The sequence below is a fragment of the Mus pahari genome, chromosome 20 (assembly GCF_900095145.1).
Source record: "Mus pahari chromosome 20, PAHARI_EIJ_v1.1, whole genome shotgun sequence".
NCBI classification, from domain to species: Eukaryota; Metazoa; Chordata; class Mammalia; order Rodentia; family Muridae; genus Mus; species Mus pahari.
The window spans coordinates 29,063,040-29,076,461 of NC_034609.1; the positions used below are offsets into that span (position 1 = coordinate 29,063,040).

General features: G+C 44.9%; 2 protein-coding genes across 6 annotated transcripts in view; one reads left to right on the forward strand and one right to left on the reverse strand.

Moving 5' to 3' along the window:
* Positions 1-4,959, reverse strand: part of LOC110337347 — a 15,760-nt gene extending 10,801 nt beyond the window's left edge. The window contains exons 1-2 of the mRNA XM_029532749.1: positions 4,937-4,959; positions 3,300-3,791 (exon numbers count right to left, since the gene is read on the reverse strand). Of these exons, the coding sequence (XP_029388609.1) occupies positions 3,300-3,791; positions 4,937-4,959 (515 nt within the window). The remainder of the gene's footprint in view (positions 1-3,299; positions 3,792-4,936) is intronic.
* Positions 2,670-13,422, forward strand: part of Ctcf (CCCTC-binding factor) — a 47,649-nt gene continuing 36,896 nt past the window's right edge. For 2 of the 5 annotated variants that reach the window (XM_021220015.2, XM_021220016.2), the window contains exons 1-2: positions 2,670-2,895; positions 9,794-9,910. The gene's annotated coding sequence lies outside the window, so the exon portion shown is untranslated. Of the gene's footprint in view, positions 2,896-4,101; positions 4,123-9,793; positions 9,911-13,422 lie in introns of those variants that run through there. The other 3 variants (XM_029532420.1, XM_029532421.1, XM_029532419.1) reach the window with 2 other exon arrangements.

A 13,422-nucleotide genomic window follows, 5' to 3' on the forward strand; every position in this document is an offset into this window, starting at 1 on the left:
CCATCCGTAACAAGATCTGACGCCCTCTTCTGGAGTGTCTGAAGACAGCTACAGTGTACTTACATATAATAAATAAATAAATCTTTAAAAAAAAATGTATGCAAAAGTTTCAAATATTTCACACATTTAAAAAACAGTATTTAATATAAGGCAAGTAACTAGGGCTAAGAGTGAAAAAATTGGGTGTCCAAACTATTTACATGTCTGTATTCAAGAAGCTGAACGCAGGCCAGAAAAGTGGCTTAATGGCTAATAGCACTGGCTGCTCTTCCAGAGGACCTAGGTTTAGCACCCACATGGGGGATTATCACATTCTGTTAACTCTAGTTCCAAGGGATGTACCTCCCCTCTTCTGGCGTCTATGGGCACTGCATACACGTGGTACACAGACACACACATGTAGGCAAAACACTCATATAGACAAAACACTGCTACTGGAGAAAAAGCACAGACTGGGCCCTCTGGTTTAACTTTACACTCATGATCCCAAGCCTTAAATGGGCACCCTATCCCGGCAGGGCTGTCCTAAGAACTCACGTTTCCTCCCTCCTACATTTGCACACCCCTTACACCCCTTTACCCTTATAATGAATGGGGCCTTCCTCTCCACGGCCATCTCTCCTGGTCTCCATACATCCTCCCATTGATTTCAGTCCTTTAAGGTCAAGCAAGCTTCCCTTTCCCCTCCATCACTTCTGATGGTTCATAAAAATGCTTGGGGATAATACCATCTCTTTCAGTTAGGTTGTGCGTGTGTGTGTGTGTGTGTGTGTGTGTGTGTGAGCATGAGACGGGGTTTCTCTGTGTAGCACTGGCTGTCCTGTAAGTAACTCCCTCTGTAGAGCAGGCTGGCCTTGAACTCAAAGTGATCTGGCTGCCTCTACTTCCCAAGGGATTAAATGTGTGAGCCATCACCACCTGACCCCCTCTACCACCTTTTAAAACATCCCCAGAGTTGAGATGATGCTCAGTGACAGAGCCCAATACCACCCAGGGGAGACAAAACAAAACTCCTCCCCGATCTCACACCCTTCTGCACCCATCCCCCAGTGTCTGCTCCCCTCACAGCGAAACTCAGGCTGCCTTCATGCAGGCTGTATTTCCTTACTTTCTACTGCGGCTAACCTCTTCAGTTAGTCCATATGTGTCAAGCTAAAGTCACCACGATATTTCCCAGCTATCTCCAAGGTAACAAACTCAACAGCTAAGCCCCTGGCTGAACTCTCTCAGCACTTGAATAGAGAAATCTCTCTTCCTGCCTCAAACTTACTTTCTGCTCTTGGATTCTACAATCCAACACTCTAGACTTGACTTTCTGTTTACTTCCCTCTCTATTATCCTCTTTCTAAGCTTGGACATTCTCTTCTATCTTTTCTCTAAGTCCAGTCATGGACGGGAAGCTCCACAACAGTGGTTGAAAGGGCTCAAGATGATGTTTAAACACAACTGCTTTAGTTGCTGACATCTGAACATCTGGATTTTACATACTTCTAACTTTCCGATTCTTTGGGGGGGGGGGTGAACAATATCTATTGCTAACGGGCCAGCATTCCCTCAACACAGCCTAGATAAGTCTATGAATAGAGCAGAAGCTTGCTGCCAGGTGCATTTGTTATCCAAACAGCTAAAGCAAGAGAATTGGGACTACAGTCCTGAGTCACATTCGGAGGCTAGGGGGGGGGGGGGGAGGAAAACCTGTCAATAGGGTCTTCCCTGGAAAGGGAAGGGATTAAGTACCACCGACTGGGTACCGAAATACAACAGTCTTAAAAACCTAAGTGGAGCCGGGCATGGTGGCGCACGCCTTTAATCCCAGCACTAGGGAGGCAGAGGCAGGAGGATTTCTGAGTTCGAGGCCAGCCTGGTCTACAGAGAGTTAGTTCCAGGACAGCCAGGGCTACACAGAGAAACCCTGTCTCGAAAACCATAGACGCTCACGGTGCCAACTACAGCTAATATCGCCGGACTGAGGTGACTCTGTCCCGGTTCTCTTAACTTCACATTCGGTTTGCTAAGGCCCTTTTCTTGGGAGGGAGACGTCTACAACGCCCGGGCGAAGCCCCTAGCCGTCGATCTTGGGTGTCGGAGAAGTGAGAAGAGTGCGGGAACTCACTGGATTTGACTCGGCGGCGGGACAAGGTGCAGAGCTAACCCAGGGTCGGACCCAGCTGGGGAGGGGACGGGGCAGGGCCGAACCCTGGCGTTTCCTCGACACCACCCCCTACCCCACGGCCCCAGCCCCGCGCGCTTACTTCAGCTCCCCGTCGTCCTCCCGCCCTTCGCAGCTCGGAGGGAAATTAAAAAAAAAAAAAAAAAAAAAAAGAGCGAGCTAAGGAAATCAGGGCGACTAGGCGGAGACCCGATGGCCCAGAAGCCGCCAGCCTCCGCCCAAGGGAAGCCCCACCCCAACGGGAACCAGGCCGCCTCCGCGCCGCCGGCGGAGCCCACGCGCGAGCCGGCGAGGGCGAGGGCGCGGGAGGGCGCGCGTGCGGCGTGACGCCGCGCCTCGCGGCGCATCCCCGTGACGCCATCGCGCCGGCTTTTGAAAGTTGGCGCCCGGGGGCCGCCTCCCATGCTGCCCCGCGCCAACCCCTCCCCTCACCTTTCCTCCCCCGCCCTCGCCTCGCCGCCGGCCGGCCCCCCCCCCCACCCGCCCGGCTCTTCCCTTATCAGCACCCGCGGCCCCGGCAGCGCCGACGCAGGCGCACTGCACCGCGCCGCCGCCATTTTGTGTCCGAGCCTGTGGAGCGATTAAACCGTGCGCGGAGCTGCTTCTTTGGCGGCAGCGGCGACCAGCGGCAGCCGGTGCGGGCACGCGGAGCTGGCCGGGCACGCCGGGTGGCCGGAGCGGTGGAGCGGCGGCGGAGCGGGCGCCGCGGGGGGTGTGGCGCGAAGGTAAAGGGGGCCCGGGGTGGAGGAGGTTTCGCGGGCCGCCTCTAGGTGTCACGATGGGGCCGCTCCGGTCGGCGCTGGCTGCAGCCCGGCGCCAGCGCCAGCGCCGCCGCCGGGGGGTGTTTGTCTCCCTCTACCGTCCCTGCTGCGGCGCGGCCGCCGCCATTGCCCGGCGCCGCCGCCAGGGCCTGGCCAACCCCCTCCGCGCCCGCCCGCCCGCCCGCTAAGCTTCCCTCCTCCCAACATGGTAGGCCTCTGGCGGCGGTGGCGACGGAGGCCTGCGCGCTCGGCGACTCCATTTTCCTTCCTTTGTCTCTACCCTCGAGGCCGGTTTTTGGCCCCGGCTGATCTTCGGGCCACGGCCCGCCCTCTGCCCTCCGCCCCTCCCGCGACGGGTACCCCCTTACCGAGGCTGGACCCTCTGAGACTCGGTTGCCGCCGCTTGCTTCGCCGAGGGGGGTTCTGAACCCTCGGCCGGCCGTTTAGCCAGGTCCCGGAACCGTGTGGGTGTCGGGTCCCGAGCGACGCGCCTCGGGCTCCCCATCTTCAAGTCCAGCGAGTCCCGGAACCTACCCGATCGCCCTGCGTTGCTTCTCCGGCAGCTGGGGCGCTCTCTCGTCTCTGCTAGTCCGAGCGTCCCCGCTGCCGGTCTCCGTCGCTGCCGAGTGTCGCAGGCGGCGCTGCTGTGGCGGCTGCGAGCAGAGGGGACCCCTGAGCTGCCGAGAGCTCCCTCTGCAAGGCTGGCTGAGCTGCTCGCGCCTCGACGCCGCCCGAGCGGGCGGGGGAACGCGCGCTCGCCGCCCCCGCCGGGCCCCGCTGCGCCCCCAAACTCACGCCAGGGCTTCGCGCGGGACGCGACCGGTGCGGCCCCCAATGGTGCGCGGAAAAGACACGAATTCCTGCACCAAAATAGTTTTTCTCCAGCTGTATTCGCACTCTTTCAGCCCTTTAAAACGATAGCAGTCAGACTTGGTGCGCTCAGAAATCTCAAAGGGACTGAAACTTAATTTCACTCTCATCTCAAGTGATGTGATAAACTCATAAATCCGGGAGCATGGACTGGTTGTGATGGTACAGGCGACGCTGGAGTTTGCCTCCTATTTAAAATGTCCTGACTCTAACTTTGAACTCCACTTAGGACCTGCACTCAGGACCTGATGCTCTAGGGCTAGGCTAAGACAGTTCAGCCCCTCTCTAGGATTGTGCAAACCGATCTAATGCGCCAATCGGGTAGAATGAACTTATTCATGACTAAACTGCTAATTTGACTGTTGGATGAAATGTGAGGGTTGATGTTGTAATTGAATCCTGGGTCACTTGCAGCAGATGGTTTATAAATATCTGTGCCTAATGTAACTACTCTTTAGTATCTGACTTCCTGTATTGAGTTTAGCATTAGTAAACATTAGCAAAGAGACTTAATACTTTTTTGGAGTTTAGATAAACTAAGAAAGCTAAAATTCCAAGGCGTCCATAGATAGGAAAAGAAATTAAACAGGGTATTTATCCTGACTTTAAGTCTTTTCATTTAAAAGCTTCCATTGATAAATTGCTGGAGTAACCTTTTCGTACCCACTCTGACACGGATTTTATTACCAATTAGCCGCTGATGTGTGGCTTAGGTTCTTGAGAAAAAAAATCTAGGTTGACACTTTCAGAAAGAAAAGATAATGAGGTGCTTTAACACATCAACACACACACATACTGTCTCTGTAGTCCTGACTGTTCTTGGAACTCTGTAGACTAGGCTGGCCTCGAACTCAGATTCACCTACTTCTGTCTTCCTAGTGCTATGGTTAAAGATGTACTCCAACGACTTGCTTCAGTCATCTTGATGCTAAGATTGTGTTGTTCACTGTGTGTGATTTCAGTTTGTAGGTCTTGGCAACCCACATTGTATGCAACTGTTTCAACACCCCCCAAACTTTATGCCCTCCCTTAAATGAACGTAGGATTCTCTGGCTGGTTAGACCACACTAGCCACACTTTGAAATCTTATGAAACTCTTTTTGTCATGCTTGTGCATGCTATGCAAGTGTTTTACCTTTGAGCTGTGTTCTTAGTCATTCCAGCAGCACCTCATTCCTTTTTTAATTCTCCAGAATGTTCTTCCACACCCTCTCTCACAATAAAATTGTGCTAACTAAATGTAGTAGTGTAGAGTGCCAACCTTGTAGAACTTTCTTTTTAAAATGTATTAGGCCAAACTATGTAATTTATTCTTTAGTTTTACTGTCAAGTTTGTGTTTGACAAGTGCCATATTTTGTTTATTAAAAGAAGCTGCACAAGTTCCCAATGGTAGTGAATGCCAGTACTTAAGAAGTAGAGGCAGGAACATAGGAGTTCAAGGTTATCCTTAGCTTTGTAGCAAATATAAGGCAACCCTTTGCTACATGAGACTGCCTTAGCTGATAAGAGTGGTTGGAATTTGTTTTTGTAGCACTGGGGTTTGAACTCAGTGCCCTGGGTAAGCTAGGCAAGTGCTCTCTGAGGTATTTCCTTAGCCCCTTTCTAGTTTTGAGGTAAAGTCTCTTTAAGTTGCCAAGGTTGGCCTTGAATTTACCGTGTAGTTTAGGTAGGCCTCCCACTTTCAATCCTCCTAATTCCGAAATACCTGGGATTACAGGCTTGAATCCAGATACATTTAAATTAGGAGGGGCAGGATTGAGTGGCTAAATTTAGTCCCCAATACTACTGGATCAAATAAATAGCAAATATTAGCAAAGTACAATGATTCCTTTGACAATGTCATGAAATGTGTTGTTTTGTATGCTTATGATTTTTAAAATGGAAACAACTAATTCTATAAGGAAAATAAATTGGAGGAGGGGAATTAATGCAAGATAACCCAAAGGGACTACTTTTTTAAAAAAACCTATTTTTGTTGGATATAGTGCCACATATCTTTAATTCCAGCTCTTGAAAGGCAGAGATAGGCTGATCTTTAAGACCAGCCGGCACTACTTAGATCCTGTCTCAAAAATTTAAAAAAAAAAAAAAAAAAAAAAAAAAAAAGGTTTTTAAGTTTTTGAGATAGTGCCCCACTATTTAGCTCTGGCTAGCCAGGAACTGGCAGTGTAGAACAGACTAGATTCCCCACTCAGATCCACCTGCTTCTAACCATGACTAAAGACATGAGTCACCACATTCAGTAGCCTCTGTGTCTGTGTCTGTGTGTGTGTGTGTGTGTGTGTGTGTGTGTGTGTGAGTCAGGACAACACTGGGGAGTCCATTTTCTCCTTTCTTTTTGGAGCCCTGGTTGATCTAGAACTTGCTATACAGACTAGGTTGTTGCTGAACAGATCTGCCTTCCAAGGGCTGAGAGTGAAGTCTTGGGCCATATCACATCTGACTTCTTGGAGATCCTTCCCCTACACTCTTTTGTGTGTGTGTGTGTGTCTGTAAACATAGCCCTGTCCATCCTGGAACTGAGCAGGTTGGCCTCACCCTTGATCTGTTTACTTCTGCCTCTTGGGTGTTGGGATTAAAACCCTGGGGTTTTACTTGGTTTCTCAATTCAGGTTATTAGGCTTTCCTGGAAATAGATTTTACCCACAGAGTCATCTTGCTCAGCCTAAGGATTTAACTTACTTAAATCAATAATGTAACACAGTTACACTAATGTCTGCATATATGAAAATCCTGCTTACTTAAGAGTAGTTGAAAAATTCTTAGGGGTCTCTCCAACCTTGTAAGAAAATTTAAGAGGTGCAAAAGTTAACCTTAAGGTATGTTCTAAAGAGTTTTAAGATTTTTAAAAAGGGTGTCCAGAATTAAAGGAACCCAACTGGGACTAATGACTGGCTTGGGAGTTCCTTGGCAGACTCCATATGTGGCTGACCAATGCTGTAGGGAGGAGTCTAGGACAGAATCTTGAACAGTTGTACTTACTGGCAGAAAGTTTCCTTTTGAGCCTTTTTTTCTGGGATGCTGCTAGCATCACAGCCACCCCACACTGTCATCTTTACAGGCACCATCTCTTTTTCTTTAATGTAGGAACTCTGACTTGGCCATCTTTATATCCTATTTACATGTCTTGGCTTGAGATGGCTTCAAACTGTTAATAAAAATAGATCCTTCAGCCCGGCGTAGTGGCGCACACCTTTAATCCCAGCACTTGGGAGGCAGAGGCAGGCGGATTTCTGAGTTCGAGGCCAGCCTGGTCTACAAAGTGAGTTCCAGGACAGCCAAGGCTACACAGAGAAACCCCGTCTCAAAAAACCAAAAAAAAAAAAAAAATCCTTCAAATAACTTAAGAGTTTCCAGGTTTTGGAAGGACAATAGAAACAAATATGTATAATGTTGCAGATAGCTGCTCTCAGATATGTAGACTTGTCATAGCCCATCATCTCTTTTCAAAAACATCTAAAGCCAAGCATGGTGGTGGTACAAGCCTGTAATTGCAGCACTCAGGAGGCTAAGGCAGGAGGATCATGAGTTTGAGACCATCTTCATCCATGTAATGATTCCTGTCTCAATACTAAAAACAAAACAAAAAGAAACCCTCTCTGCAAATGGAGAAATGGATCAGTAGTTAAGAACACTTGCTAACAGAACCAAGGATCCAGTTTCTGTTCCATCACCTACATGGTGGCTTACAACCATCTCTAACTCCTGTTTAGGGATATTCATTATCTCCTTTTTAGGGATATTCACTATCGTGACTTCTGGCCTCCCTGTACTTAGGTACATGTAGGCAAAATGCTCATGCAAAAAATAAAAACAAATCTCTTTGATTTTTATTTTTTAATTTTTTTTTTTTTTTTAAGATAAAATAAGCTAGTTGTGAGACAGGTTGCAGAGTATAGTCCTGGTTAGCCTAGAAACTGTGATGTAGATAGAGTAAACTAGCCTCAAACTCCAAGCCTTTGTCTCTGCCTCTCAAGTATTGGAATTACAGGCTTATATCACCCTATGTTGTTGGGAGAGAATACCATACGGACTTTCAGTAGTTTTTGTTGTTGTTGTTTTAGTGGTTTAGTATTTTAATGTAAAGATGGAGCAGTATATAGACTACTAACATATACTTCAGGAGTAGTATATATTTTTCATGCACTTGGTCTTTACTCTGGAATAATTTAAAAATGTTTTTCAGGAATGTATATTCTATTCCCTTCGGTAATATGGACTTCAATATGAAATTGTTTCTTGGATTAAAAATAAATTTATGGCAAGCTACCTCCTAACAAAGAGTCATACCATATCTATATCTTGAGGGGTTTTTGGTTTTTTTTTTATTTGTTTTTAAATTTTATTTATTTTTATTTTATATACATTGGTGTTTTGACTGCATGTATGTCTTCGTGAGGGTGTTATATCCCCTAAAACTGGAGTTATAGACCATTTTGAGCTGCCCATGTGGGTGCTGGGAATTGAACCCAGGTCCTCTGAAAGAGCAGTCAATGCTCTTAACTGCTGAGCCATCTCCTCAGTCTATTATCGTGAATTTTAAAGGTATTATATCAGTTTTATTGAGCTAGTTAAATTATGAGATAGATTTTTTTGTCATACTTTATATATCATTTTAAAAAAATCTTTGTTGTTTATAAGAATTTTTAATTTTTTGTGTGTATGAATGTATTTATCTCATGTGCATACGTGGTACCTATGAAGGTCAGAGGGGGGTCAGAGTCCCTGGAACTGGAGTTACAGACAGTTGTAATTGTAAGCCACCATGTGGGTATTGGGAACTGAACCTGGGCCCTCTGCAAGAGCAGCAAGTGCTATTTACTGCCGAGCCATCCCTCCAGCCCCCCTTTCTCTCTCTCTCTCTCTCTCTCTCTCTCTCTCTCTCTCTCTCTCTCTCTCTGTCCGTGTGTGTGTGTGTGTGTGTGTGTGTGTGTGTGTGTGTGTCCCGTCTTTTTTAAGTAGCTCAGGCAATCCTGGTATTTGTTGTATAGATGAGGCTGGCTTTGGAGGAATCTTCCTGCCTACTGAGTCACTAGATCTGGCTCTCTCCCTCTCTTTTTTTTTTTAAGTAGAGATAGATTTCATTCTACCATTACTTCAGACATGGCAGTTTATTGGTAGTTCAGGGAGGAAAAATATTACATTCATTATTTCACTGAAACAAGTATTTAATTGATCATTGTGTGTGGGGATTTTCGAGGGTCAGCAAAACTTCCTGTCTCATGCGGTAATAATAAGCTTACCAGTTTGTGATCCAGACTAACTTAATCAGTAACACTACTCACTGTTGGGCCGGGCGTGGTGNCGCACGCCTTTAATCCCAGCACTTGGGAGGCAGAGGCAGGCGGATTTCTGAGTTCGAGGCCAGCCTGGTTTACAAAGTGAGTTCCAGGACAGCCAGGGCTACACAGAGAAACCCTGTCTCGAAAAACCAAAAAACAAAAAACAAAAAACAAACAAAACAAAACAAAAAAAAAACACTACTCACTGTTGACTGAAGCTAAGAAAACAAACTAAAAGATTGTTACTTCAACTGTAGGAATTAATTTTTGGTGTTTGAGTATATGTGCCATGATTATAGGAGTACTATTTTAACAATCACAGATCATTTTAATCTGTATATATTCAGTGAATGGCTGAAAAGTACATGATTGTTGTACTGATGGCATGACAGGCATTCATAGAACGAGTCAGTCAGTCAGTATAGTAGCAGCAATTGCATGGTGGTAGGGTTTTGTTGTTTTTGAGAAAGGATCTTGGTCTGTAGCCCAGGTTGGCTTTGGACTATTGACAATTCTCCCGCCTTTGCTTCCCAGGTGCTAACGTTGTAGGCCTTCATTATCGCAGCCACCTAGTCTATTGTTTTTTGTTTTGTTTTGGTTTTTTTCCCCAATCATAGTAATCTTCAGTTTTCTCTCCTTTTTTAAAAGCTGTATGGTGTATTTATGTGAATTTGCTATTTTCATGAAATGATTTCTGTTTTTCTTTTAGAATGACCACAAATCTAGAACCAAAGAACACGATGCACTAGCAGACAGACTCAAAGCTAGGGACTGGAGATCTGGGTTCTGTTGTCCTTCCTCAAACTGATTTTGCAGCCACGGAGAGGTAAGTGCCTATTCCATTGCTTGCTCTTTATAAAGGGACTTACTAGGCCCAGTGGTGCAGGCCTGTGGTTCCTTACATGGGAGAACCATGAGTTGAAGGCCACCCTTGGGAAAATAAAAAAGAAAATAGGCCTGGTGTAATCCCTGCCAGCATTCAGGAACCTAAGTTCACCCTCCAGTTCTGGGGGTACGGTGGGTAGGAGTGTGATGTAATGACACCTCTTGGGTCTAGAGGATTTTCTGGGTAGTTTTGAGCATAGAAGATGCAGCAGCACATTGTGTAATTCAGAGCAGGCAAGAACAGTACGTGATGAGACCCTGGATATGAAACTGTTAGTACTGTATACTAGTTGATTGACAAAGTAGGTATGATGTCTTTCTGTAGAAAACTTTGGGTTATGTATTTTGACCTTTGGGAGATGATGTGAAATGGTGAATGACAGTTTATAGTTTTATAATTTTGATATGGAATAGGTATAATTTTTTATCTTGGAGATAAATCTGGGATAAATTTTTTCTTAATTAATCGGAGTTAGTCTAACTGGCCCATGTTTGCTTTTTATTATGATAGTCATTATCAATTATTGCTATTAAAATGGATTATCATAGGGTATTTGGAAAAGATCTGATAACATTGGGGGGGGTCTGTTCCGCTCTCAGACTTCTAAATAACTAAGTAGGATTTGATATAAGATTACCTCCTTTCATGCAAACAAAAGCACATCTTTTTTTAACCCTTGGGGGGAATATGTAAAGTTTTGTGTACATTTGTGTAATGGAAAAAGGAATTTAGAATTCAAAGTTCATTTTAAAAAAACAAGATTTGTTTGTTTTGTCTGTAAGTGGGGGTGTGCCGCATGTGTGGAGGACAGAGGACAAGTTTGGGAACCATTCTCTCTCACTATATGTGGTCCAGGGACTGAGTTCAGTTTATCAGTCTTACTGGCAAGTGCCTTTACCCACTGTGCCATCTCACCTACCATAGAGATGGAAACTTCAGATGCTAATATTATGTAAATTGGCATGAGTCTATTTAAGTGCTTACTAGAACTTTTCCCCCTTTTGTTGTCGTTTTGGTTTTTCAAGTTCAAGACAGGCTTTCTCTGTGTTTAACACTTGCTGTTCTGTAACTCACTTTGTAGTCCAGTCTGACCTCGAACTCAGAGGTCTGCCTGCCTCTGCCTCCCAGTACTAGGACTAAAGGCATGCGCCACTTCACCTAGCAAATATATCAATTTTTTTTGTTGTTGTTGTTGTTTTTTGTTTCTGGTTTTTCGAGACAGGGTTTCTCTGTAGCCCTGGCTGTCCTGGAACTCACTTTGTAGACCAGGCTGGCCTCGAACTCAGAAATCCGCCTGCCTCTGCCTCCCGAGTGCTGGGATTAAAGGCATGTGCCACCACACCCGGCTCAATTTTTTAAAGTCACTTCTGACTAAATTATTTAAGTCACTACACCCTAAATTAGCATAATTTACGCTCCAGGAAAATGATCAATTTTATGTTTGGTTTCAGAAGCCCTAAAATTGTATCACTTTGTACCCTAAAGGCATTCATACCCAAATTTGAAAAATAGGGATCAAATACAGTTAGGTTGACTTTAAGACAAGCAACCAGGAGTGAGACCTTGTCAAAAATAAAACAAAAATTATATTTAAATAAGTCACTATATTTGAAGCAGAGTGCAAACCGTATTACTATCTTGAAAAGTAAGGTCTTCAACAAAATGAGGTATGAATGCCTAGAGTGGAAAGTGTTACTTATGGGCATCATAGTGGAAACATTTGAGAGAAGTGATGGTTTTGTTGCTAATGCTTGCTTGCTGGCTTGTTGAGACAGCTCTGGCTGTGTACAGCCTAGACTTTGAGTCTGAAATGAGAGACAATTCTGCCTCAGCCTCCCATGTGCTAGAATTCCAGGCATTCCACCAGGCCTGGCTGTCTTAATTGTGTGTGTGTGTGTGTGTGTGTGTGTGTGTGTGCACGCGCGTGCATGCAAGGGCGCATGAACATACATGTTTGTGCTCTTGTGCATATTGGAGGTCAGAGGGCAGCTTGGAGGAATCAGTTCCCTCCACCAGATAAATTCTGCAGACTATCAGATTTGGTTGCATGTGCTTTTACCTCCTGAGCCATCTCATCAGCCCCAGCATACTCACTCCTTACTGAATTTTGATGGTTGAGGATATAGCATAGTGTTAGAAACCTTTCTTATTTGTGCTGGAGGATGATGTCATAGACTTGAGAGATGTCTTCGTGCTTGCTGCTCTTGCAAGAGGACCAGGATTAGATTCCTCACACCCAACTGTATCTCCAGTTCTGACATTATTCTGACAGTATCTATGTTCTTTGATTTGGCTGGCTGGATCCTTGGGTTTTCATTTCTACGGTTTACATTCTCCATAGATATATACCATTGACTGTGACTTTTAGGGTCAGAGTTCACTAAGTGGTGTCCATTGTTAGTTTCTATACAGTACAAAGAAACTTACCTTTGGTGCTCTTAAACAGAAAGAACACTGTATTTATATATATTCTAGAAGTATCCTGTTGGACAACTTGTTTTAAAAGTCTAATATTTCTTTGTTCTTTGAATTTTAATGAGTAGTATGAGTAGTATGGGATATATATATATATATATATATATATATATATATATATATATATATATATATCTTTGCTTTTCAGATTTTTCTGTTAAATACTCTGTATTTTATTCTATGGTACTTTATTATACTCAATGAGAATGTTGGAGCTTGTTCCAACTAATCTTGATCTGTATTGAGAGCATGATGTTGCTATTTATTCTTACCGTTATGCTATGTGGTATAGGTGTTTGTTGTTGAGTATAAGCTGTGAGGTTTCTGACTTAATGTTAACCTTACAGGAGCTCCTCCCCACTCACTCCCTGTCTTCAGCCAAATAGGAATAGTAGTGGTTCTATCAAGTAGTCTTGTGTGGTGGTACAGTGTAGTGACATACTGAGATACATCGCCAAACTAAGCTTGTTCTTTCCTCCTAAGAAAGTTATCTTTCAGTATCGCTGGTACACAAGGAGAGGTGAAACCTAAAGACACCTACTCTGTGAGATATAATAAATTTGAGATGACTTTGCAGGGTTTTGTTTTTGGTTTTGTTTTTGTCTTTTTGGGACAGGGTCTCTGTATAATCCTTGAGCTCCGAGATCCTCCTTCCTGTCTCCTAAGTGCTGGGATTAACTAAAGTCATACACCATCACACCTAGCAGCTTTGCAGATTTTTATCTAAAAATAAACAAGCCAGATATTGTAGCTCATACTTGCATTCCTAGCACTCCAGAGATAGAGGATTCCATCAGTGAATTTGAGGCCAGTGTGAAGTCTTGTCTCAAAAGTGGGGTGGTGGTGGGGAACATCACATTAGAAAAATACTAACTAGCCAGGCGGTGGTGGCGCACGCCTTTAATCCCAGCACTTGGGAGGCAGAGGCAGGTGGATTTCTGAGTTCGAGGAAAGCCTGGTCTACAAAGTGAGTTCCA